The following is a 27,694-nucleotide window of genomic DNA, read 5'->3' on the forward strand; positions in this document are numbered from 1 at the left end:
TACAGCTTAGTAATGGTGGAAGGTTGTACTCACCACTTGGACTTTGCTGGGGTAGGTAGATGATAGGGGAAACCTCATAGTTTTTTTACCTGTGGTATTCGATTGGAGCACAGCAGTTGTTGACTAAAGTTCTCTGTCTTGTTAGGCTATCCTTTTCTCCATCCATTGACTAGAGAGAGCAGGCTTTGTTTGATTCTTTATATTTGTCTGTATTCAGTGGTCTTTTTATCACTACCTTCTTGTGCTCCAAGTCCAGAATATATAAGTAAAAAGAAAATATAGGGAACTCATCACTGTGTCATTCCTTGGGTCCCAAGGTCCAATGCTGGTCTGTTTTCTTCTCTCCACCTTTCAGAGTTTTCTTATGTTTGTTTTATACACAATATCTAGGGCATTAAGTTGTATTTAGCAGGAGGAATAGGGAAAAGTATATGTGCTCACCTTCCTACCTGCATATTACCAGTACCCTAGAAATCTTCATCACCTCATCCCTAGTCATTATGCTACTCCCACAAAGGAAATGACTATTCAGGTATGTCAGTATGGATTGGTTGTGCCCATATTTGAGCTGTCTATAAATTGAATCAAACAATATGTACTCGTTTGCATCTAGCTGCTTTCATTAGATATTGAGTTTTTGAGATCCACTCATGGTGTTGCATGTAATTGTAGTTGATCCATTTCAGGGCTGTGTAGTATTGCATTGTGCGAATGTGTCCGTTTCTTTATTTATTTTATTATTATTTTTATTGGAATTCAATTTGCCAACATATAGCATATCACCCAGTGCTCATCCGGTCAAGTGCCCCCCTCAGTGCCTGTCACCCAGTCACCAGTCACCCCAACCCCCTGCCCACCTCCCTTTCCACCACCAACATGAGAGACTCCTAACTCTGAGAAACGAACAAGGGGTTGTGTCCATTTATTTATCCACCTATTGTAAGGGACATGTTGGTTGTTTCCAGTGTTTGGTTATTACAGATATTGCTGACTTGTGCAGAATCAGTACATGCTCCCCGGGCAGAAGTAGTCCAAATGTCAAGCATGCTTTTCTAGATCCCTGTTTTCTTCAAGATCTGGGGTAAAGCCACTTCTTTACTACCTTGTTCTCTCTTTGTTATCTTTAAGTATATTTTATAAAACTGTGCCTAGGTTCTCTTGCTGTCCTGAAAGAATTTCCTATTTTTCTATCAGAAGAGGCACATGTTTGTCTTCTTTTATTGCTTCTTGTTCCTTTTTTTTTTTTTAAAGATTATTTATTTTTTTTGAGAGAGAACAAGAGAGGGAGCATGAGTGGTGAGAAGGGGCAGAGGCAGAGGGAGAAGCAGAGCATGGAGTCCTGTGGGGCTTGATCCCAGGACCCCTGAGCTGAAACCAAGAGTCTGATGCTTAACCAATTGCATCACTGAGGCACCTCTTCTTATTCCTTCTTAACTTTACCAATATTCTCTCTCATATCTTTGAATATCTTTGTTATATTTTTATACTTATCTTGTTTATACTATCATGTTTCTCTTGTGGTTATCAGCTGCCCAGTCCAATAATGGAAAGGGATGCAATAGAGGTCTGCTTTTGTCCTTCCAATGAGTATGAAGGAAGGAGCAGGAACGAGCCCTGGAATGGAGAGCCTCAGGTACTCCAGGATTGCCACTCAACATCCCTTTTTTTGCTTTCATTTCACAGAGAAATTTCTTTATTCAGGGTTTCCTCTTTAATTTATTTGAAAAAAAAAAACAGCACTGAAAGAAAACAAGATCTTTAGAATGGTTGGCTCCATTCACAAGGAGCTCAGCCACTGTTCTTGAAATGGGGGATCCCTGGGTGGCGCAGCGGTTTGGCGCCTGCCTTTGGCCCAGGGCGCGATCCTGGAGACCCGGGATCGAATCCCACATTGGGCTCCCGGTGCATGGAGCCTGCTTCTCCCTCTGCCTGTGTCTCTGCCTCTCTCTCTCTCTCTCTCTCTCTCTCTGTGTGTGACTATCATAAATAAATAAAAATTAAAAAAAAAAAAAAAAAAAAAAAAGAAATGGTCACCTGCCATCCCATGAGGGTTTTGAGGAGACTGAGACAGAGGAGTAAATGCCTGGGCATCTGGTCAGCCTGCATGTGTTTTCATCAGAATCTCAACTCGGCCCAGCTCTGAAGTTACCCTGGCATTCCTGAGCAAGGGTAATAGCCAAGCTATTACCACTGATTTCTTTCTTCCAGTGACAGAGGCCACCAGGCCACCAGTCATCTTCCCTGGGAAATATGGGAGAGAAGAATGAACAGAACTGGAAGTTTCTCCTCACAGTTTTCTTCCCCTCTCTATACCTGCTGCCCCACCCCCACCTGGGACTGCTGTTAACGTTTCATATGAGTTCACCCTGGCTTTAGTCTCCCCAGGAACCAGTCACAGTTCTTATAATAACTTCTCTGTCTCATTTCTGTAATTTCTTTATCATTGATTGTTCTGGAGGCAACCAGAAGACAAGTCTAGCTCTCTAGATTGTAGGGCACTACTCTCTCTCTTTCTTCTCCCTCCTCCTCCTCATAGAACTCCTTGTCACTATCGCAAATGCCCTCTTCTTTCTCCTTCTTCCTCTTACTCTTTTTCTTTTTCTGCTCTAAGTTTGATTATAGTTTCTTTCTCGATTTTGCAAAATACCCTGCAAGAGAGGCTTCAAAATTTATTTTTACGTCTCTACTCTTTCCTCTTGATTTGTTTTGACTTGTATTTGTCACGAATAGCCTTGATTCAATCATGTTAACTGTGAATCACTCATCTGAGTGAGAAACTGAGCTTCTTTCACATCAAGCTCTTACTGAGGTCCACCCAAGTGGTGCCTCCAGGCTGCTTCACTACAGTGGGGTAGGGAAAGAAAGTGATGTTAAACTAGGTGTAAATTGACAAGTCACATTCAGTGACTCCATGTGGATGGCCAGAGAACTAAGCAGTGGGTCGGTTGATGGAAGGTTGTGACTGCAATAAAAATACCAGGCCAATGACAGAGGAGGTCTAAATGGGCAAAATTTCTGCCTCATAGTCTTAGGTTGTAATCTTTGCTGATGACTCTTCCATAAAGAGAGGATTCGTTACTGCACAAACATTAGAAGGTTCAGTCATTGGGTAGATTACCGAAGGCATCCATATTTAAGACCATAAGACCCACAGTCTCTCTTGCAAGAATTTTCATATGGGTGAGAGACAGTCAAGGGCTCACAGACCTCCTTATTGTCTCATGAAATACTATGGTCTTCTCTTGATGGCTGGGAAATGGAATGAGAACACAACAGACTCTTAGAAGAAGACAATTCCCTATTCTACGAAAGTTCTCGTTTTCAGAGTTATCAGTGACTGGATAAATTGATAGACTGGTTGGATGAGCAGATGAATTAATAGAAAAGATAAAAGGATCCATAGGAAATGGAATGGACTGATTTATGAAAGGGTGGCTTTGTGGATGAATAGTTGGATAGATGAATGTCTGGATGAGTGGTTGTATCTATGTATCCATGTATAGGTGGATGAATGGATGTTAAAGTAAATTAATGTAGATAAATAGATAGGTAAATGGAAGGATGATGGGCTGATTGACAGATGGAATAGATGGAATGTCTGGATAGATGAATGACTATGTATGTATGCTTGCATTGGTATCATATATGAATGAATGGAATAATGAAGTAGGTAAATGGATGTCTGAAGGATGAATGGAGGTAACGGATAGATACAGAGCTACATAGGTGAGGAGTGATAGATAATGAGCAAGTGTGTAACTGAATGGGAACAGTGGATGATGGATAGATGACAACACGGTGAGCTTTGAAATTAGGCCTGCATTGGTGTCCTGACTTTGCACACTAGCTGTGTGACATTGGGTAAAAGCTTTTAATTTCTCTAAGCCTTGAGAAAATTTTAAATATTCAGAAAAGTATAAGTTGTAAGTTAGAGTAAAAAAGTTAAGGGGAAATATTGTTGAAAATAAGTATTTTTGAAAATATAAACATCCAAGCAATAAATATCATTAGCTGAGAGGGGGAAAAGGTCTTATTTGAAGTTAAATTTCTATAAATCGGGATCCCTGGGTGGCGCAGCGGTTTGGCGCCTGCCTTTGGCCCAGGGCGCGATCCTGGAGACCCGGGATCGAATCCCACATCGGGCTCCCGGCATGGAGCCTGCTTCTCCCTCTGCCTGTCTCTCTTTCTCTCCCTCTCTCTGTGACTATCATAAATAAATAAAAAAAAATTTAAAAAAAATAAATTTCTATAAATCAAAATGAAGATTTCAGGGGTAGAGAAGCTGTGGTAAGATTCAGAAACATTTAACTACGAACTAATATTAATAAAAAAATTTACAAATTATAGTCATGAGCTAAAATATAAATGTGTATGTAAGATATTTGTATCACAGTATGTAAGGATATGGGGGAGGGAAAGGAGGCTCTAGATCAATGTCCTCATTTTTCACATCAAGGAGTCAAAGGATTTGCCTAAATTGAAATACGGAATATAAAAACAATTTCTCTAGTCTCAATGTTTTTCCCTCCAAATCTCTTTGTAGTTATAAAAAGATCTTTTTAAAAAATCTAATATTTAATGTAACTAATAAAAAATATATCTAATATCTAAAAAAGCTATCTAATAAAAAATCTAGTATTTAATATATCTAATACATATAATTATTATGTCATGTATACTTATATGATAATTATGCACATTAGATACTATTAGATATACTAATTAGAGTTAGATATAATCTTTTAGATTCCTTTTGATTTCTTTTTCAAGTTTTAAATACAAATGAAATCAAATGTAATATTACAACTAGCATATACAAAATAATCACATATTTATCAAAACCTTTTGGTATATCTATTTTGCCTTTCTGGAACACACATAAGAAAAGACTCTCCTAATGTAAATGATAATTATTTATGAGCAGTGGCATTTGAATTTTTTTCACCTCCATGCAGTGCTTGAATAATTCATAATAAGTATGCATTCTCTTTACAAAACTCCTACTGGTTTTCTTTCATATACAAGAGAAAAATTTTAAAAAATTACCTGCTTATTTGAATCTTGTCATCATTACCTTAAGTAGTTTATTTGCAGGAGTGCACTGTGATCTTCTGCAGTCTACCTTTAGAATTACCATTAATTTTCTTTGGAATGTAACCTCTCATCTCAAGGCTTTAGAAACCGCAATGCTTTTATTTTGTATGTTTGGTAGAGAAAAGTGTTATTATTATTTTTTTGTATGTTCGGTAGAGCAAAGTAGTTATCAAGATGCTTGTTATAAAAAAGTATGAATGTTCGCCTGGAGTTGCAAACTATATTTGTGGTAGAAATTCATTTGCTCACAACCACTTGATGAGTAATCCTTGACTATATCCCCTCTGACCTTGTTATAATTAATCTGAGTGTTGTTAAACTAAGGAGAGTCTCTGGGGAATACAAAATTAAAGATAAGATTTCTTCCTTAAAAATATTTAGGCAAGAATTTGTAGCATATTTATTTTAAAATAAAACATACAGTCTTTTATAACAATTATGGAATCCTAGCCAGAGGGATAGGATGCCTGGCCTCCCTGGCATGGAGCTTTATCTTGTGGGATGCCGAGGATGCAACACTTCCCTGCCAGCTCACAGCAAGGAAGGCTGATTTTGCCGAATAATCACTAAATCACATGTAGAAAGGAAATGCCTGCCTGCCAGTCCTGGGTTGAGGACCAAAATTTTACAGACTTGGTCACAAGGAGAATGTAGGGTTCTGGCTGAGAAGGTGTTTTTCTAGCTTCCTGAGGCTGCTGTGACAAATGACCACCACTCTGGTCAGACTTCATTCTGACCAACAGAAGATAACCAAAATGTATTCTTAGGGTTCTAGGGACCAGAAGTCTGGAAGTAGGATCACTGGGTTGAAATTAGGACGTCGGTAGGGCTATGCTGTCTCTGGAGATTCTAGGGAGAATCATTCCTGGCTTTTTCCCATGGCCTTCTCTTCTGTGTGTGGTCTTCCTCTGCCTCTCTCTTGCACAGACACTTGTGATTGTATTTAGGGTCCACGCAGGTAATCCAGGATAATCTCCCCATTTTAAGATCCTTAAATTACATCTGCAGAATCTTTGCCATATAAAATAACATTCACAGATTCTAAGGGATTGGGGCATGGACATATCTTTGGGGGCCAATGTTCAGCCTACCACAGGTGATAAGATTAAGAAAGCTGGAGAAAGTTCTCTGTCCTCACACTGTAGAAATGAAGGTTTCCATCCCAAAGCTGGGAATGCATGACTGTACTCTGATCTGAATTGTGAATCCCCCCCACCCCACCCCGGGAGGTTTTCCTCACTGCCCCAGGCCAAAGCAGAGGTTGAGGCTTTCCTCAGGGCTTCTGGGCACCCACCAGCCACCCTTCCGGAGGTCTTTCTGCCTTTAGAGGATAAAGCCTGAGTCGGAGAAGATCCCCGTACTGGCTGGCTTGACTATTTGCTGTTTGGGACCCTTGGTAAGGACAGGAAGGCAGAAGGGGGTGAACTGATCCACAAAGGGCCAGTCTAGGGCTTTCATGCTTCTAGCTCCAACTTACGTCAACAAGAGTCAGTTCCCACCACGTCGTCCCTTTCTTTTTCTTAACTGTGCACGGGGCATTTATATGGAGAATCCTTCACATTTCAACAATGGGGCCAGAGCAAAAAGGAGGTGCTTGCTGTGTATGTGTCAGGATGTGTAGTCTCCACCCTGGATTGCACCTTCTGCTTTGCACTCCAGGAAATCTCCATACTAAGCCATGAGGATTGAGATGCCCTTCTGGCACTGGATCGAGTACCTCTGTCCCATTGTTTAAGTGTGAAAGATGTTCCCCATGAACAGAGTGAAGTGGGAGACGACAGGAGGCTGTGTCTCTAGGGATTCTCACTCAGCAAGTAGGAATTGTGGCCACACGAGGTTATCCACCCAAAGATGTGCAATAATATTCCAGGGGTATTCAGGTAAATAGTACAGTGACTCGTGGCTTCCTGACTTGTCTTAAAAACCAAAGACTTGGTGAACATTTTGTTCATTCCCCTTGGCCCCCACTGTGTCCCAGCAGCCCGAGGAGGCCCACCCATCTCTGCAATCTTAAGGCAAGCCCAGCGAAAGAGTGTGATTTTAAAACTCTTAAGATGTGTGTAAGCATATTAAATGAGTTTTAAAAATTCATGGATAGAGAATGGACTTTATAAAAAAAAACAAAAACTTTGTTCTTGAACTAGGTAGCTTGTGTGTATAAAATTAAACTATGTATTAAAAATTAAGCTTCCATTTAACAAGTAAATATTATGCTCTGACAAGAGAGAACAAATACTTGCAGGCATTTTCGAGTAAAAGGCTATTAATAATAACATTTTAAGTTCCAGATGAATTTCAAACAATAAAGATTAAAATGTTATCACAATTTATGCTGACTGTTAAAACTGATAATCCTATTTTTTTCCTCACATAATTTGTTTTCTACCCTATCAGACAATGCACACTGAGAAAGCAGAGCATAAAAAAGTCATTTCTTTATTTTATTAAGTTAAAAAAAAATCAGACTTTTGGCTTGGAGCCATCCCTCTGTCTCAAATACATCGCAGGGCAGGTGGTGCTTGCAACATGGTAATATCGGCCCTCGTTAAAAACAAATCACAAATATAAAAGTAAATTGGTAAAAGTTTTACAATGGGAAATGCTTTTCATTTGAGGGCATTTCAATACACAGACTATTTACCTAAAAAGAAGGTAAAATGTTATTGTACAATAAAACCATGAGTGTAAATCTAACATTTACTCAGAATCACTGATTAAACAAGCCTTTGGAAAATCAAATCTTAAGTGTGTTTTATTTTAAGGACAAGTCTGTTTTTCCCCTGGGGTGATGGTGTGGTTATAGCGGTGCCCAACTGAGACACATGCATGACACGTTGACACTTTATTCTGTAAACTACAATACACGGAAGCACAGAGAGCTCAATGCATTCTCACAAAACCAGCTACCCAACACGAATTTAAGAAGTAGAGCATTCCTGCAACTATGAAGCCTCCCCTCGTGCCTCCCCAGTTACTAAGCTGTCTTCTCTTATTTTTTTTCTGTCTCCCAGTTTCTGGTCTGATCAGCTTGAAGGCTGGATTGCCATTAAGTGAGGTGGGAAAGCCAGTGAGAGGAGGTTTGAGCAGAGAGATGGGGAGTTCAGTTCCGACTTGACTCTCTAGCCGCCCAGCAGTCCACACTGATTCCTCTCATCTTCTACTGGGTAGTCATCCACCTGCTTGTTATTTCTCAAACACAGCCCCTCTGTCCTCCTCCAGGCCTTTTCCCACATTCACCTAGATTTTCAGTGGCTTAGCTGGACTCTCTAAGGGCATGTGTATGTGTGAAAATTTAAATACCCACAAGGACCAAGCTAGTGATGTGGGAAGTGCAGCCCCCGCTAAGAGTACAGGGACCATCCAAAGGTGCTCTGTACTCAGCTCCAGTCCCTTGTCATCCGGCAGGAGTGCTGGCCCAGGGTTTTTCAAGAGGAAATCCAAAATTCAAACTCTCCCGATATATGCAGCTAACTTTAAAACATAAATGTCATGTGGACCTATTAGAACCCATATGCTGGGCCCAGAGACAGCCGGTTCCAGCATGTGCTTGGGAGGCGCATTCTGGCCCAGGGATCAGCCCCAGAACTCTGGGCAGCACACAGCCTGGCTGCTGGGAGCCTGTGGGGGCCTGGGGTGCTCTGCTGCTCACTGGTCCTTCCCCCAGCTCTGGCCCCATTGGAGCACCCCAGCTCTGATCTTTTCCAGGGCCAGTTCCCCCAGCAGCCATAATGACAAGAAGGAAGCCTCCTTCTGTAGACCCCACCTTCGCCAGCCAGGTATACCCGCAGCCCATTTAAAAAGTGACCTTTTATTAAACCCAGAAACCGGGTTGCATCCGCCTGTTAAAAAGCTGTCAGTGCCTTCCCATTCCCACAGGCAGCAGCCAGTTACAATGGGAGGTGTGCGTGGTACACCACCACTCATTACACTCCGGCAGCTCGTAACTATGCAACCTGCCCCTGCTTTTCATGCAAACGTATCCCAAGCTTTCTCACCTCTGAGCCTTCACTCCTGCAGCCCCCTCTGCACAGAACACCTCCATTCTGAGGCCCTGCTCAACAAACGTGCCCTACCCTTCAAGATTCAGCTGAAGTTCACTGCCTTCACTCCTACCTGTCCCCCCACCCCATCTGCTAGGGAACTGGCCTTTCTCCCCTTTGGGTCCACCGCATACCTGCTCACCCCACTGCGTTCCCATGCAGGTATCCATCTGTGTGTTTGCACTCCTGCTTCACAGCATGGCTGCACCTGTGATAGATTATTAGCCAATTGCCACACAATTTGTGGGCCTTCTTGATTATGTCTGTCTTGCTTCCCAAATTGTAAATTCCAAGGGAGATGGGGTTCGGTCTGTCTTGTTCACTCCACAGGACTGGTGTCCAGCACTTTCCAGATGCCTAAATGCGTAGGATGGGCAGTTGGGACACTCCCCAAGTGGAGATGCCCAGGATACAGGCAGACATAGCTTTTTCTCTGATGCCTGCTACTATTTCAGGGCCAGGCCCTACAAGGTGCTCTGGGAACTGGAGGAAAGAGGAGTCAGAGGGATCTGAGCCCCCTGAAGCCACAGAAGGGTGGTCTCCAGAGGGCGATGCTGGGGAGAGGCTGTGGGAACCCCATATTGCGGGCTGGGTGGCCCCTCTGCCAGCAACAGGTCAGAGAGTGTCAGGAAGTCCTGTGTGCGTTTTGGTGCTTCTGGCTTCTTCTTTGCTTTCCTTTTTAAAATTTATCTATCTGTCATCTATCTATTTTTACATGTGTTTAAAATTTAAATTCAATTTACCAACATATAGTATAATACCCAGTGCTCATCCCATCAAGTGCCCTCCGGTCACCCAGCTACCCCATCCCCCACCCCCACCTCCCCTTCTGCAACCCTTTGTTTCCCAGAGTTAGGAGCGTATTACTCAGCCATCAGAAGACAGGAATACCTACCATTTGCTTCATAGTGGGTGGAACTGGGGGGTATGATGCTGAGTAAAATAAGTCAATCAGAGAAGGACAATCACCATGTGGGGTTTCACTTATACATGGAATATAAGACATAGTGAAAAGGATTATAAGGGAAAGGAGGGGAACTGAGTGGGAAACATTAGGGAGGGAGACAAACCACGCTTTCCTTGTTCTTTAATGGGTTCACTACACCTTCGTACTGAACATACAGATAAACAGACTACCTGGTGCCTTGTCGCGGAGCGGGACAGAGGGACATCTCAAGGCCACGCCCCTGAGCAGGGGCCCAGACCCCGGGATGCTCTGGGGCGGCCGGTGCAGGCGGTGCGGGAGCGGGGCCGGCGTGAGGAGCGCCGCAGGACCCAGCGCGCGGCGGGAGGGGGCGGCTGGGCGGCCCGCACCCCTGCAGAGTGCTCCTCGGGGCGCGGAGCGGGAGGGCGCGCGACCCTTGCGTCCCCGGGGCTCCCGCGGCTCCGGCAGGGCCCGGGGACGGGGACGGGGACGGGACGGGGACGCGGACGGGGACGGGGCGGGGACGGGACGGGGACGGGACGGGGACGGGGACGGGACGAGGACGGGGACGGGGACGGGACGGGGACGGGGACGGGACGGGCGCGCCCCCTGGTGGCCGACCGCCCCTCGGCCGGCGCCCGCCTTCCCCGCGCGCCCCCTCGCTGAGAAGGGCAGCGCCGCGTCTCAGGATCCGCGTCTGAGAAGCGGCACGCTGATTGCATCTTGCAGGGCTCCAGCGCTGACTCAGGGAGCAAACCTGTCTGAAGCACCTGGGACAGTGGCCTGAGCGCTCAACACACCTGAGCTGCTGAAACTCTGCGCTTCAAGAGCCCTTCTGAAACCTCAGTGCGTCTGGAGAGGCCACTTGGGTCAAGGAGCCAGCTGGGGACGGTGTGAAATTGGCCTGGGGCCTTTCCCAGTGGGGACCCAAAGGGAGAGCTTCCGTCTCATCCAGCCGTCGCTGTTCCTCTTCTGGAAGCTAGGGGTAGTGAGGTGTAATGAGGACCAAGGTTTAAACAAATATTGGTTCCAATCTGGGACCTCTGAGGTCACTTCTATGGATTTGGTGTCTGTAAAGGGGACAGACTTTCTCACACTGATGGACCACAGGGTAAAGAGAAGGGGGTTGGCAACACTGGGAGACTTAAACTAGTTGCCCTATTTGGCCCTGACACTGAGCCTCTCCAATTCCCAGCTCCAGGCGTGGGGCTCCAGGGCCTAGATGGGCATAGAGAGGAGGTGGGAGGGGAAGGATGGGGAGAGAGTGGCTTCCACGCCACCCTGGGCTGGGGCAGCCTCGGAGCATTGGGCAAGAGGAAGGCTGCACGTGGGTGGCTCCTTCAAGCACATGAGGTGGAGGCTCCCTCTGAGTGTGTTGGGCAGGGCCAGTGTGCCCTGGGATTATGGAAAGGACAGCCCCCTGCAGGTATGGCAGGGTCCACTCAGGAGCTCCTTTCCAGTGTAGACTCTGGGAAGAGACCCTGTGCTAGAAACACCTTCCTGGGATTGGTTGGCTGGGGCTCTGAGGCGCCCCTCCCAGGCCCTGACCCAGGCCCTGGGACCTAGCTGGCCTTACCGCCAACAGCCTGGTGTAAGCCAGCTCTCAACACCCTCCAGCAGCCTCTAAGCCTGGATCCAACTGCCTCTCCAGGCCTTATATCTTATCTCCTTGGTGGGTCCTGTGTCCATGGTTTCTCAGAGCTTGCCCAGGTTTTCCTGCTCCTTTCCCTCTGCCTGGAATGTCTCTGGACCATGCGGTCTCTTGAGATCCAGTCCATCCTGCAAGACTGGGATCAACCCCCTTCTCTGATCTCTCAACCAAATGAGCTCATAGCACTTGAACTCTGCCCTCTGTTTCTGGCTCCTAATATGTCCCCGAAGGCTGGGGACCATGCGTTTGTCATCTCTGGCCGTCATCTGTATCAGGTACTAAATGAATAAATGGAGGCACAAGTGACAACTAGAAGGGGTCTCATTTTCTCCATTCAGAGGATACGACTGGCCATACTGGCCTCCCAGGGCTGGTGGAAGCTCTGGGTGAGGTTCCTCTAGTGCACATTGCCTCATCCCCTCCTCCTTCCCTAAGGAAGGAGACAGCTGTACTTCTCTTTGGCTCTTCAGCCTCCCTAGAAAATCCCTCCCACCTCAAGAGAACCTTTCCTGGCTCCCTGCATCTCTCTCAGCTGCCACCCCAGCTCTGCTTCCTTCCCCACCTCTCCATCCCTCTGCCAACTGCCTGTGGGCTGGGCCTTGCCTGGAGATCATCTCCTCACCTCTCCAGAGCCAGCACTGATGCTGCCTCCTTCAGAAAACATTTCCCGCCCCCTGACAAAGCCTGACAAAGCTGGCTTAAGTGTCCTGGGAGCACCCATGTCCCCGGCTCATCTGTAGTGGTAGAGGATGCTAGCACTGTTGTCCATACCTGCTTTTTGTTTCTTCTGAGCTCACAGGCTCATCTTTCCCCAGCTGTGTGGCACACAGGGGTGGCAGGGACATGCAAGTTCTGACCAACAGGCTGGGAGCAGAGGTGGAGCGTATTACTTCCAGAATATCCACTTACCAGCATGAGACCTTTGGGGACTTGCTGCCCCTGCCCTGTCAGTTTGGGGTGGCATGTGATGAAACAGAGAGACCTCGGCCCCCAAGCCGACTGCATTACTGAGCCCCTGCCCCGGAGAGCTACCTAGACCCACAGTAGACTCTAGGTGAGCAAGATATGACCTCCTGTTATGTCACGTGGCACCTCGCTGAGGTTACCGCAGCCCGGCCCAGCCTGTCCTGACCCAGTTGCAATTAGGGGAGCTTGCTAGATGAGTGGCTGGGCGGCTTTGTGAGCTGTACGGATCCTTGTGCGTTTTAGTCACTGTTGTTGACATCGAGGGGTGGCAGGTGCCTGGGGGGCAGGGGCTTTGGCAAGCTGGGGCGACCTGTGTCACGTGGGGAGGAATGGCAGGGCGTGTCAAGGGAGAAAAGCTTTCTCTCACTTGTGATTTGCCAAGGGCTTGCCCGGGACCTGTTTACATATTTAATCTCTGAGGAAAGGTTACAATGGATGGGGTGCTACTGGCAGGGGATGGGTATTTTCCCCAGGTATGTAGTTCCCGTGGTTGGGAAAGACAGGATTTCTCCTTTGGATTCGCAGGGTCTCTCTCTCACATACACACACGCACACACACAGAGCTCCTGCCAACCTCATCACTTTGGGAATCTGTAATAGGATATTTTAATAACAGTCAGACTGACTGGCTTCAGCCCGCAGCTTAGCTGTCCCTCTCCACCTCTGCGAGCGGTTGGAGAAAATCACAAAATGGCTTTGTTTCCTAAGCGAGGATCTGCTAACCCGTCACCAGGTGTCACCCTTCAGGGTTTGTCTGTGTGCAGCTCTCCTGGCCTTTACTCCTGAAAGCTGTTTCCTCTTTGTCCATTTTCTCCGAGACTCTCCTGTAACTCATGGTGCTATGGGGCTAAATCGGCCCTGCTTAATGAGCACATGTGATGTTCTTGCTACTTGAACAGAAGGCGGGTAAATGAAGCAGCACCTGGTCCTTCCCACCTGCACTCCCACCTGAGAGAGCCCTCAGTAGATTCCCCCACCTGCCGCCAGGAAGTCCAGTGGGAATAGAGGGACCTCCCCCTATTTCAGATTATCTCAGCAGGGAGGCTGAGGCTGCAGCTGGGGCTGGAATGGAACGATCTAGACGGCCTGGTTTACGTCCAGACCCAGCCAGGTGTCATTTGGGTGAAGTCAGCCACAACGCTTTCCTCAGTTTCAGATTCCTCATCCTCAAAGGGGTCTTAGGACCAGTCTGGCCTCCCTTATGGGGCCATAATTTGTGGAGATATGGTATTTGATTTCCACTGCATTTTCCCACTCCTATGCTAAGGAGGTTCCAGGAAGAATGAGATAAAAAGTGCCTACAGACCCTTCCTTTTATGGCTTTTTCTGTTCAGCCCTTGAGGGGCTGGATTATGCTGGCAGAGGGAATGGAGCAGAGGGGTGGGCTTTCTAGGGCTGGGCCCTCCCCTAACCAGCCTCTGCAGGGTTTCCAGGCTCACAGGGAAGCAGGGAGCCTCAGCCTGGGAAAGGACCAGAGACTCATACTAGCAGGACCCACGGGACTGTGGATGGCTTTGGGGACTAGCCTTGAGGATGGCTGATGCTAAATCTCCAGCCAGTCAACAGGATGACAGCGAGAAATCAAACATAACTAATTTAGAGAACACTTGTGACATTTTTTGCACATTCAAGCTTGGAGAGTGAGGGTTCCACTTTCAGTACGTGGTATGAACTTCATACGGTACAGCGAGCTCTTGGGCTGTTCTTCATGCCCGCTGGCTCCTGACTGTAGCCACCCAGGAAATCAGATTAACTGGCCCCCCTTCCCTTGTCATCTTTTACTTACCAAAGGCCTACAGAGTCTGTAAATTTCTCAATGGCCTAAGCATAAGGGGGTGTCCCCAAGGTTCTGCTGTACCGATGACACCCCACAAGGGATTAGGGACCACTCACAACGGTCAGTTACAGGGGCCACTCCCATAGCCCTGGGGGCTGGCTGGAGGGGTTGAGAATCTGTATTTTAATCACACCCTCTATGAATGTCCAGCACTCAAGGAAGTTTGTTCAGCTTTAGAAGTGTTTGCTCTAGAAGTGAAATGAAGGTGACACCATTATATTCTCTGCTGGCCATCAGGAGGAAAGGTTTGCTGTGGGAGTGGTAGTATGGCTGTGACCAAGTGACCAACGATGATTATGATCCTAATTCTGATTTGTATCATGGATTTAGCTATTTCCAAAGATCCAAGATTTGGTATTTCACTCTACTTATGGATATAAACTCAAGGCAGGGATCAGTCCTCCTGACAGTCCAGCACTGTGGGTCTTTGACAGTTACCTGTAGAACTTTACTGAAGGAACAAGAAGCACCTGCCACCTGCTCCGTACTAGACTGATGGGTTGAGAGTCGTATTACCTCCAATACCCATGGCCATGGGCCCCTGTGGATGTGGCATGAGCATCTCCTCTGGCCAGAAAATATAGGATCTATCATTCTCTGACAAATACAGATGACAGTACAAATTCATGACTAAGTTACATCAATAGCAAAATTATAATATATTAATAGCAATATCACAATAGAATAAAGCCTTGGGAGGGCAACCAATCTTCCAAGATCTGCAGGTTGGCACTCATTGTTCGTGAGCTCAGCTGAAGGGCAGTGCCTCCAGGATTTGGTTAAATCACAGAGAGAAGGACCAGGATTAGTTGCAGGGAATCATTTTCCAAGCAGAACCAACTTAAACGCTGAAACTGGCCCCTGAGGTTGCACGGAGCCTCTCCCTTCCTGAGTGAGATCTTTGGAAATAAGCATGGTGGCTCTGGAAACAAGGCCATGTGTAGCAGTGGCTTTCACGAAGACTTCGGTCTCATGGCAGTTTGGCCACTGCCACTGGCATTTTTTTGGCTTACCACCATAGGACCCCTTTCCAGAGATGGCTTCTGATATGCTTCTGGAGGGCTCTTCCAAGAGGACTGGAACTCAAGAGAGCCGTGTATGGCCATAACCAGTTCCTAGCTGCTCCAGAGGACACAGTGAGCCAGGTCTCTGTCTGGCAAAGGGCCAAGTGCAGGGGCCATCTGGTGGGACATAGATGGTCAAGATCCTGTTGACAATCTCTGGGTTTGTGCTGTGCCTCCCTGCTGCTGCCTACTGAGCACACTCTGGGAGAAGGCCCAGTGTGGACGGAGGGAGGTGAGGGAGATCGTAGGCAAGCTCGGTGGAGAGCCATGTACTAGTGCTGCCTTGCACAAAGCTGGTCTGCGATAAATATAATACTTGTTGATGAAAGGCCTCCATTGCAGACGTCTCTCAAGCTTCACCACACAACAGTGAGGTCGCTCAACCCAGGCCCCAGGAAGGGCAGTGAGAAGAGGCGAGATCTCTTTGATGAATACAGGCATGTCTGGAGCCAGGGAAGCTGACCACACTGGCCTCTCTCTTGTGGGCTGCAGCTCACCATCCAGCTTGGCTGCCCTTGGTACCCTCTCAGCTTCAGCACTTGCTCTGCTGACATCTTGGACCGCCTGTCTTTTTGGCACACAGGGTGAGGTCCATCCAGACAGGGATGCCCACGTGCGGCCACCTCATCTGCTCCCAAGGCAACTTGGGGAGGGTTTTCCCAACACTCTGAGTTGAGTGGTCTCATCCTCACATGGAGGTTGTGGGAGGTTGGGCTATTGACCACTTCACAGCCCTCCTCAGGTCTTCACCACAGTGCAGCTTTCTTAGCTCAGAAGGATCTAGAGTTAACAGGAACAACATCTGGATGACCCGCCCTTGGGGTGTCTTGGTCCCTGCTCTGGTGCCTGAGTGTAGGGTAACTGAGAGGGGGCCAGTTGGCCCTACTTCCCAACATGGCAGCTTCCAAAATGGCCTTTTGAGTGGAAGGAGGTCAGTCCTTCCTGGGTTCTGATGCTGAACTGAGGCACAAAGGGGGCTACAGCCAGGCTCTCCCTCCCCTAGGCCTGCCTCTGGCCATTAACCATAACCCAGCGCTCTCCTTTTTTCCTCTGGGAAGATACCCCTTTGCTCTCTCCACTTAGGAAACCAACCCACCCACAAGGCTGGGGCGGTGGCAGCGGGGGTGGGGGGGGGGCGGGAAGGCTGCCTCAGTGGGCATCCTTGCTGGGGGACCCAACACTGAGGAGCGCCTGGGCACATGGGGGTGCCTCCCACGGAGCCAGGGAAGACCTAGCTTTCCAGCTCAGTCCCCATCCAGCCCAGGTACACAGTGGACCTAAGGAATCCTGGCGGGGAGGGGGGTGTAGGAGGCAGGGAGGGCAAATGCTGCCTGGGGTTTTCTCTTATTTAAAAAACTAAACGGAAATGATGTGTTAACATTAGTAAATACAGGCAGGTGTGGAGGGGCAGGGTCCACTTTCTGGAGCAGGGCAGCGGCTGGGCCGAGGGTCAGGGGTCAGATGAGGCCTGCGGCCTTCTCCTGCACATTGTACTCCTTGCTCTTCTTCACCCGCCAGCTGATGAATAGGAGCAGCAGCGCACCCAGCGCCTTGTAGCCCACCTGCAGGCCCAGGTACCTGTGGGGCAGGAGGGGGCGGGACCAGTCAGGGGGTGTGGAGGCTCTGTGGCCCAGGGGTGGGGTTGGGGGTCGGGGGGGTTGGGGCTGGGGCTTGGGCCATCAGGAAGAGAGCATCGCTTTCACAATGGCCCAGGGAATCTGTCGTCACCACTCAGGTAAGGATCCGTTACCACCGGGGCCGGGGTGGGGGGCTCACTTCCTTCAACCCTCTGACGCACAGGGCACCAGCCTCCCGGGGAGAGGGCTCGGGCTTCCAGCCCAGTGGTCCTCATCCCAGCATGGGCCAGAGGCAACGCCGCAGCCCCAGCCAGTCTGGAGGCTCCAGTCCTCCCAGTACAGCCAGGAGGAGAGGGGATCTGCTCGCCGCCCTCTGGGTACACCCCTCTCCCGGCCTTCTAGGCCACCCCCCAGTTTCCAGATCCTGCTCAGACCCCTCAAGCCCACGGTCTCTGGTCTACGTGCCAATGGCGGCAGGTGAGGTGGCCGGAAGGGTGCAGAACTACTGACGTGCAGCTGGGCCTGGGTCCACTGAGGCAGGTTAGGGCCACCTGCCCTCGACCTCGGCCGCGAGCGCGCGGGCCCCTCTCTCCAAGCAGTGGGAGCTGGCCTGGCATCCTTCCAGAGCCACGGCCTCGCCCCAGGTCCCGCCACACCACACACCTCACACCGCACACACACCACACCTCACACCTCACACCCCCCACACACACACCTCACACCCTACACCCACACACATCTCACACCTCATATCCCCCACACACCCCCCACACACACACCTCACACACACCTCACACTGCACACACACCACACCTCACACCTCACACCCCCCACACACACACCTCACACCCTACACCCACACACATCTCACACCTCATATCCCCCACACACCCCCACACACACACCTCACACATACCTCACACTACACATCACACCTCACACCTCACACCCTACACACACCACACCTCATACCTCACACCCCAAACACACCACACCACACACACCACACATACACCACACACACACACACTCTCTCTCTCTATTAGCCAGATGGTTCTATGTCATCAGTGACCCTGCTCTCTGTCCATGGCAACACCCCTCTGGTCCTTGCCTTTAACCCCACAAAAGTCGCCAGAGCAGATGGCTGCCCTCTGCTCTGGCCTGGGGCCTGACACCCCCTGGACCACAGGGTCATGCTGGGTCCTCACCTGTCTCGGAGAGCATCATTGTCATAGTAGGCACAGGCCCCGCGCCTCCCTGAGCACTGAAAGTTCCACTTGATGCAGGAGTAGTCGATGGTGAGGCCGTAGAGGGCTGGAGACGGCAGCCAGGCTGGCATAAGCAGGAAGAGAATTCAGAGAGCCCAGGTTACATGGAGCTGCAGGCAGAGGTGCCCGGCAGGGTGGGGAGTGAGCTCCCTCTCCCCAGTGCCCCTGTGTGTTTCCCATGAATGAGAACAGCTCTGCCTCACCCCTGGGAACCACAGTGACTTTGGAAAGCCAAATAGCTTTCTGGGAAACCTGAGCTCCTCTTTCACTAGAGGCTTAGAAGAGAAAAGGGACCGGAGCCATCCTTTCAGAGCAGTGAGTCACAGAGGTCACCCTGATGCCAGCTCAGACAGGCAACACTTGGAAGGGCCTCAAGTGGAGATATGCTGACCTCTACGGTGTGGCAGGAGTCTCCTGAGGACATGGAAACCCTCAAGTCCTCATAGGGACTGGAGATGGCTGGGTGCTCTTGTTTTAAGGAGGAAGAAGGTGGGCACGGCTACATCATGCTTGTGTAGCCAAGAGGGTCAGGGCTGGACTGTGAACCCTAGTTTCCTCAAAGCCCATGCTCTTCTACTGTACTAGGTTGCCCTGCTGGCTTAGACAACACCCCCAGAAGACCCCCAACACCCTGGCTGCTCAGAGCCTCTACCCCAGCCGCCTGAACTTCCCCACAGCTGGGTGGTGAGACCCGATCCAGCAGAAGCTATGTCTTCCTGCTGCAAAATATTCCAGATGACCCCCGTATTGTTAGCTATAGTTCTAGGCAGTCACTGAACCAACCGGGAAGGGATTTGTCCAGGATCCACGCCCTGAACCACTGTGCTCAGAATAGCCTCGCTCTGTTGAGGGCTCTGTGAGAAGCTGCTTCAGGAGGAAAGAGAGAGATCTGCTTGTGGCTCCACCCATAATTGGGAACTTTGGAAAACCAGCCTGTCTACTCAGACCCTGCTTGCTTCCAAGTCTCCAGCTAAGCAGGGGATGGAAACTGGCCACAGGGATGGTCCACCAAGGATGCTACTACCCTAAATAGAAATGAAGTCCAGAGAAATTTTCAACCAAGTCCCAGTGGGTAATTTTAAACTTGCTGGGTTTTATCCACGTGAAGGCCTTCCTTCTATCCCAGAGTGCGATTGTGTTCTTGGGTGATGAATGGAATGCCTCCAGCCCGGATTTTCTGTGATCCCATATCAAGTTGTCTGAGCTCAAGTGACAAAACAAAGGCAGCAGGTGCTTTGAGCAGTGGGATAGTGGTTGTTTTCCAGGTGGCTGGGAGAAGCTCTTCAGAGCCCATCCTGGCCGCTGGCTGCGCTGGACAGAACTTGGGGCTTCCTTCCCAGCAGAGGTTTCACAGCAAGCCCCATGTGAATTATGCATGATAGGAAGCAGCTATGATGACAGCAGTGCCTCTGCCACCAGGACAGGGAGGCCCCGCTGCCCTGCATCCTCCATGCCCTGCATCCTTCCATGCTGCTAATACAGGCCTGAGGAGCAGGCTCTGAAGGGGCAGTGCTGGGACGAGGAGAGCAAGTGGCCCAACATGGAGAAATCCCATGGAAAAGGCTGGTTTGTTCCTCATCATCTGCACTCCTCTCCCAATCTTTGTGGGAGAGGTCCCTGCAAAGCTTCTTGCTCGGTAGGCCCCAGGAGGGACATCACCAACCCACCCCAGAACGATAATGGAAGCCGCTGGAAGGTCAGTCACGTGTAGCCGGGCTCCCAGATAATAAGGCACAGTAGGCTCTGCAGGAATTTCAGCATTTGAGGTCAGAAAGTACAATCTGATAGCGGCTAACGTCCCTCCACTGCAACTGCCATACTCCCCACTGCAGTGTGCACCCACTGGGTCCTTAATCAATACTCAGTTGAGGGCAGCCCCGGTGGCGCAGCGGTTTGGCACCGCCTGCAGCCTGGGGTGTGATCCTGGAGATCCGGGATTGAGTCCCACGTCGTGCTCCCTGCATGGAGCCTGCTTCTCCCTCTGCCTGTGTCCCGGCCATTCTCTCTCTCTCTCTCTCAATGAATAAATAAATAAAGTCTAAAAAAAAAACACTCAGTTGAAGGTAGTCCCTTTACTCGGTTTACCTTTCACAGCAATGATCTGCATATTACTGCCTGGATGTGTCAAGAAGGGATGGTCCAGCATGAGGCTCAGGGAAAGGGCGGGTGAGGTGCACACATCTCCCACCCCCCCAGCCCACGCCCCCAGGGAGAGCCAGGTGTTCCCTGCTCCCCAGGGCAGCCTGCCCTCCTACGGAGCATTACTGGTCATTTGTGCACTGGCTCCTTTTCTCTGAAGGCTCAGGCTGCTTGAGCGTAGGCAGGGTTTGCCAGCAGAGGGCCCCGCACTGAGAAACAATTGCAGAAGAGAGGCAAGAGGAATGAGTTTTGTGAGATGGGAGAGAAGCCAGGGCTGGGCTCAGCTGCTGTTCTGGCTGGGACAGGAATGCAGGGTTTTGTTCCTACAGCCAGTTCTTGGAGAGAGATGAAAAAAATACCTGCCTTCAGTTCTTTATTAGGTATTCTCAGCTGTGTCCACTTTTCATTTTTCTTACATAGTTTTGTTTGGAGTTAATGCCATAGATGGAATCTTTCCTAACCTCAAGTACGGGGAAACCGCCCATATAGGGTCTTGGCCCTTGCTGATGTGTTGATTTGATTATGCATGGCCTCCCTTTAGAGTAGAGATGAGACAAGGCTTCCCTCAGCCCCACCCTGCACCTCTTAGCCCTCTGATGCCCTGGTGCCATCCCTCAGGAGGGAAGGGGGCATCTCAGGCACTTACCCAGCAGGCGCATCAGCAAGAACTGTACCCCAATGGCAAATGACTTTTCTTCCTGGTTCACCACACTGAAAAGGAAAATAGGAAGTCAGTAGCCAGAGGACCCAGGGCTGTGCCTTTACTCAGTCAGGGGCAGCCAGCCTTAGAACATGCCAGATCCTACCCTCAAGTGGCCTGACAGCCACCTGGCTGACTGGATTCACCTGGCCAAGAGCTCCTGTCATTTATATCAGTAGTTCTCAAAGCACCATCACTGGACCAGCTGCATGAGTCCCCACCCCTGGGAACTCATTAGAAATGCAGGTTCCCAGGCCCTACCTCAGGCCCTAAGAATCAGGTACACTGAGTGGGGGGGGGGGGGGCGGGCAGCCATCTGTGCGTTAGGAAGTCCTCCAGGAGATTCTGTTGCACACTCAAATTTGGGAACCACTAGTCTCTGATTTTCAGGGCTGCCCAGTGCCCCCTTCAAGAGGCAGAGGGCAGAAGAGGCTGGGAATGGAGAGAAGCATGGGGAAGGGTGTGTTCACAGCAGCAGGTCTGAACAACTCCCATAGAGTGTGAATAGCAATAAAGACAGCCCTGATGACAGTGTAATTAGGGCCCCTGGGCCATAGGCTTCTGTGTGCAACTAGAAGAATCCTTTACCTAGGGCCAGCATCGTGGGCGTATGGCCTGTGCAGCCTCCCAGGGCCCTACCCTCAGAAAGGTTCCTGGTTTGATTTAATGCTTTGCTGTGGCTGTCTTGAAATTCTCAATAATTTTGGAACCAGGAGCCTCCCATTTTCATTTTGCACTGGGTCCTACAAATTATATAGCCAGTCTTGCTGCTACCTTTTTTCCCTCAAGAGAAGACAAGCATTTGGCTGAGGAAAGAGATTCAGAGGGAGATGGGGGGAAGCTTTCAAGTGGTGGTATTGCCAGGCCCTGCCATCCCAGCTGGGCATGGGGCAGAGAGGGAGGACACCCCATCCACAAGGTGGGGAGCCAGGAGGTAGCCTGCAGAGGCACCAGGCTTCTCTGTGTTCTGAACACCCACCCTTCTGGGGGCGGAGGGGACATCAAGGAAGGGAACTCAGAACCAATGGCCCCACAGTCCAGCTAGCAAAGTGGAAAGGGGCCCTATTCCAGTTCCTCTGCAGGATGGCCCAGTGAAAGCAATACTTACAGGCTTGAGGCACCCACTTACGACCCCCTCTCCCCAATGGAAAGTACCTCAAATCTCAATCTAATGGATACTCCCTTTATGTCCACAGGTCCCTACAGTGCTCATTCCTAAATAGTCCTGGTTATTGTCCCTGGGAAAGACTACTCTAGATTCTGGAGCAAATGGGGTTGGGCACCACAGTTTGGTTTCTGACAGCTTAAGCCCCTTTTGGTCTCTGCCCTCATTGGCCGTGAACTAACTCTGATGTTTGGACCACCCTCTCCTTCCACATTTCTGGTGAACCTTCCCTCCCAGCCTGTATTTCCACACCTAGTTGGGGGCTAGGGTACAAACAACATGTGGGTCACCTACAAAGTCACCTTTAAGCCTCACCTTCTTTGCACTAAATAGCATCTATTCTCTCATCTTTCTTAGTGGGATTTATCTTTAAACAATTTTGGGATCCTGGGGCCTCTTTAGTTTTGCTCCAGCTGCTGATAAGACTTGGAAGGGAGAGGTTTTCTAGGAAAGCCCCTCCTGTGGTTGAAATGATGCTCCTCTTCTGCAGCCTCCCTAACCCTGGGGCTTGATGGAGTCCTCTGGGAGGCAGACTGACTGGGACTGGTCCCTACCTACTGCTCAGGGACTTCCCTGTGAAGTTTCCTTATTCTGTTCCCTCTGCTCATCATGGCCACCCACAAATATTTCTCAGGGTTAGAGGGCCCACCATGGCCCATTTGGCCCTGGTACAAGAGGTCATCCCACTCAAGGGCCTTCAATGAAAGCACTGGTGCTTCAAATGCACAGGGTGGGGGGTGGTAGAAACTGGGTGCTGATGGTGTTGGGAGGGGAATACGCTGTGGTTCTGAGCATCCCCGCAGGTTTCTGTGGAACATACTAAGAACACAAGGTTCTGACTGCTATTTTCCTGGGCCATTTCTCAGGGTTGTGGTTGCGATGAGTGACCTTGGGGCATGGGGTAAAACCTTACCCTACACCAAGAGCAGCCTTGGTCTACACAGTGGGTGGCTCTTCCCAGCCCAGCATTCTTCACTGTGACATAAGCTCACTGCACGTGAAGCATACACGTAGGTATTTCAGGTCACTCCATGGGATGAGGGGCACAAGGATAAATGATGCAAGGTTCCTGCTCTTTGCATGCTCCTGTGAGTAACAGTCCTTTGTCTTTGAACCAGGAGTCTCCTGTCTCCTGCCAACGTTCTTGAAACGGTAACAAAAATAGGAGCTTGGTAGTTTGCAAGCTAACTCATAAAACCGCAGGCCCTGAGAAGTGGCTGCTTCAGTTCTTCATCTCCTAGCCTTTTGGGAAAAACAGGTCACTGGCACCTAGCTAGCTATTAGTAATTCTTAGAATTTGGTTAATAGGGATAATTAACCAATATGTAAAGTACCTTAGATTTACAAAGCAATTTATCAGGTAATCCTGACACCAGTCCTTTGTGGTCAATATCATTAATGTCTTTTCATAACTGAGGAAACTGAGACTCAGTGAGGTTGGCAACAACCCAAGACATCCAGCCAGTGTATGGCATAGCTGGGCCTTTGACCCTAGCACTGGATATCCAGATCCTATGTTTTTCAAGGTGGGTGAGGACAGGAAAGAGGCGGGCAGGGGTGGGTTGGGTGAACTGGTTGAAATGTTGTTTTCTCTTTGCAGAGGGCGAGGTGAAGGAAGGGTCAATTCCCTCTCAAAACCTCAGAGGCATTCCACCGCTACTGTAATGGGACACCTCTGCTCTCCCCTCCCGCGTGGCCAGCCTTTCCCTTCTGACCTGAGAACTTGGTCCTGGCTCCTAGCACACTGGGTTGCTCTTGTTTTCATCCTTTCTCATAGCTTCACTCTCAAGTCTCTGGAACTTTCCAGATTTTTCTCCCTTGATTTCTTTCATCTAGCTGAATTCTCCTTCCTTTTAGTTCTTTCAGGACTTAAACATAAGTGAATCTATAGGTATTTCCACAGTGTGGAGCGAGGCAGCCTGGCTTCATCGTGGCTCAGCCATTCGTGGCTCTGCCCTTCCGAGGCTGGGGTCTTTCAGTGCCAGGAAAGGAGGAGAGACAGAAGCAGGCAGTGTGGGGGCCAAGGTGCACTCACCGCAGAACCATCATGTAGAGTGGGTTGTGTGAGATGCAGGCTATGAGGGCCACGAAGGAGATGAGGAAGATGGCTGGGAGCAGGAAGTGGGCACAGGGGATGGGGCACGATCCCGTCTTGGCTGAAGCAGATGCCCCGGTCACACAGCTGCAGTTCAGATACATCTTGGAAAGGAGAGGGAGGGGGAGAGGGAGACACCCTGTCATCCTCTCACCCACCACACACTTCAAATGCTGTCACCGGTACCAGCTCTAGCCAAAGAGTCCCCCAGGTTTGGACTCCTGCCTTGGGGAGCTGGGCAATGTTGCGTGTGGAGGCTGGAGAGCAGACCTGGTGAGGTTTTCAAGGTGTCCCACAGATACCACCTCTGACCACTGTTTGGGCAATCGTCTTCACCAAAACTGGTCATCTAGAATGGGCCGGGCCCCTCCTGCAGTTCCACCCACATCACGACATGCAGGATCCTGTTGCTAGTCAAGGCCTACCCAGCATGGGACCAGGGGCTGGAGGGCTCTCTTTGGGGCCAGGCTGCCCTGTGCCTTGGAGCAGTGGTTTTGTGGATGCTCCTTTTTGCCGGGGAAGGTAAGAAAGGTATAGACAGGAGGAGACAGCAGTGGGAACCCAGTGTAATCCACTGAGCTCTTCATCTGTCAGGCCTTTGCCAGAGCTTCCTACCAGAGAGGAATGCCTCCTGTCTGTGAAGGACTCTAGGGAAAGAGGTCCCTGTCTCCAGTCTACAAGTCCATATGGTTCAGCACTCTTACATAACTGGTCTTGGTGGCCACTGCCCATGTCAGGTGGTCTTCACCTTACTTCTCACAGCACCTGATGGACTAGCCTATGGTCATTTAAATGTCATAGCAGTTACAAGGCTAGGACTGGAACTAATGAGCCAGGATGCTTCCTTCTGGAAGACAGCAGGAACTCGGTACCCTCTTTATTTTGGCTCCCGGGAAGCTCAGAAGTAAGTTATATATAATATGACTGTTACTTCCCTCAGTCTGCATTTTTTCACATAGATTTTTTCCCCTTATAATTTATTGTCTTTTCTTGATATTACGCTAATGGATTTGTGCTGTTGTTGGAAATATGTCAAGATGATTTCTGGAAGTAGATGAATCAGAGGTAAGTAAATAAAGATAAGAAAACCACAGAAGCCACCAGAGACTCCTCCAATTAGAAGGCAATGGAGAGACCACCTTGTTTACATGCTTTGTCTCCCTTTGCCCACGGAGGTGGCTGTGGGAGCAGCACTTCCCTGTGCCCTTGGAGGAGGATGCTAAGTGGGGGCTAGCCTTATCCATGCCCTCCATATGGGCTTAAGGGAATGGGGTGCATTCCCCTCCTTAGAGCATCCTTAGCAGAACTGCACAGACTTCCCATTGCTTTTAGGAGAAGGCACATCTGGCTCCTAGGCCTGGCCTGCCCAGCCTTGGCCTGGGTATGACATGCCTCTCAGTGCCAACCCTAGCCTTCTGTGCTTTCTCCATGCCCTCGGGCCTTCCACTTGCTGTTACTTTACCTGGAATGCCTCACTTCCAGAACTTCCTAGAGTTTTCTTCTTCTGGTTGTTCACTTCTAATGTCATCTTAGGGAGGCCCCCAGGAACTAGAGAGTCTAGTCATTAAGTATCTCTGTGGCACAGATTACATTCTAAAACTATCTTGTGCATTTATTTGATAGAATGCAAACTCGACAAGAGCAGGGACTTTGTCTGATGGGTTCTCCACTGAGTCCTCAACACCCACGGCTGTGCTGGACGTTCACTAAGTATTTGTTGAATAACTGAACAAACGTCTTGACTTGGTTTGCTGCTTGCTGATGCAGAAGCCAGGAGCCAGAGCACTCAGAGGGCTAGTAGAACCTCACCGCGTGGGCACAGTGAACGTGGGCTGCACAAGTGGAAGGCTGGTGGCCAGGAGATACATGGCCTTGACCAGGTATGTCTGAAACTGAGGCAGGATCCTGGGTTCCAGTCCCAGATCTGCCCCTAAATAGCTGTATAACCTCAGGCCAGTTGTGTAGCCATATGTCGGGGCTGAGGGGTTCAACCAAATACCCTAGATCGTATTTCTAGTTCTAACCTTCTGAGTTCAGATCACAGAAGGCCCTGTGCCCGCAATTTCTCTGGGCCTGTCCTTGTGGCTTCCCATACAGCCAAGATGCAGGACCCAGAGATGCCCCTTAGGATCCGTCAGGATGATACTCAAAGGCCTCAGCTGAAGGAATGCTTTGGCTTGTTTCTACTCTGAGCATTGTTGGGCCTCAGGAATGTGATTTTTTTGAACATTAGCCAATCTTTAATTGACTCTGGGCTGTAGGCATCTGGTCATGACCTTAGGGAAGGAGAGGCGGAGAGGGAGCGGGTGTGGCCCAGGGGCCAGGAGGCTGGGAACGAGTGTGGCGTGGGTGGCATTCATCCATCCTGGAGCCAAGGAGCAGCCTGCGAGGGCACAAGCTGAGCACAGAGACCGCACAGGGCTTCTCATGCCCTTACCAGCTGCTTGGAGGCTATGGAGGTGACGTTGATTTCGCTGCAGCCTGCGTGGCACGGCGAGAGGTACTCTACTCCGTTGTCTCCACACACTGGGTGGAAGATGGAGTCTGGGCACGAGCAGTGCCTGCGGCAGGCAGGAGGCTGCGGATGTATAGGACTTGATGTCCTGCCAGCAAAACAGGAAATGGGGAATCAAACAAAGCGAGACCAAAGAAAAACCTCCCCGCGCCAGCCCAGGGTGAGTTCCCCGCCTGGTTAGTATGCCTGTGAGTCTCTGTTTGTCTTGGGCCAGTGCCACCCTGGGATCGGAGTTATGCCTATTGGAGCCAGTGGTGAATTGACTGCTTGGTCAGTGCCCGTGGCACCGCCAACTGCTGGTCAGAAAGACTCGGTCAGCAAACCCCGTGCTGCAGAAGAGCATCAAGACAACTAACCAACCAACCCACCAACCAACCAACCAACCAGGACTCTGATGAAAGAAATGGCAGATGCTATGCCAGAGTCATAGGCAATATTTCCCTTCCCTCCCCCTCCACCTGGGCTCTGGTTGAGAGAAGGCTGGGGCCCCTGGAGGGCATCTGGGGTCTGGAGGGCTCCTGTCTCTGGGTCTATGTAGATGTTGCCCAGGTCACTGAACCTCCACCCCTGTGCTTCAACCCAGGGGGTTCCACCAGCTGATCTCACCATTCCCACCCCCTGACCACCACATCTGATTTTCATTTCTCTGAGGTTTGGG

The 27,694-nt window shown here is 49.8% G+C and overlaps 1 protein-coding gene across 2 annotated transcripts in view; it reads right to left on the reverse strand.

Annotated features, from left to right (window-relative positions):
* Positions 1–15,144: 15,144 nt before the first annotated feature.
* SLCO2A1 (solute carrier organic anion transporter family member 2A1) overlaps positions 15,145–27,694 on the reverse strand; it is an 81,433-nt gene continuing 68,883 nt past the window's right edge. For both annotated transcript variants that reach the window (XM_025448911.3, XM_035705299.2), the window contains exons 10-14: positions 26,959–27,124; positions 24,462–24,625; positions 21,208–21,272; positions 18,363–18,486; positions 15,145–17,155 (exon numbers count right to left, since the gene is read on the reverse strand). In XM_025448911.3, the coding sequence (XP_025304696.1) occupies positions 17,035–17,155; positions 18,363–18,486; positions 21,208–21,272; positions 24,462–24,625; positions 26,959–27,124 (640 nt within the window). In that variant the 3' untranslated portion in view covers positions 15,145–17,034. The remainder of the gene's footprint in view (positions 17,156–18,362; positions 18,487–21,207; positions 21,273–24,461; positions 24,626–26,958; positions 27,125–27,694) is intronic.

The sequence above is a fragment of the Canis lupus genome, chromosome 23, assembly GCF_003254725.2.
Source record: "Canis lupus dingo isolate Sandy chromosome 23, ASM325472v2, whole genome shotgun sequence".
NCBI classification, from domain to species: Eukaryota; Metazoa; Chordata; class Mammalia; order Carnivora; family Canidae; genus Canis; species Canis lupus.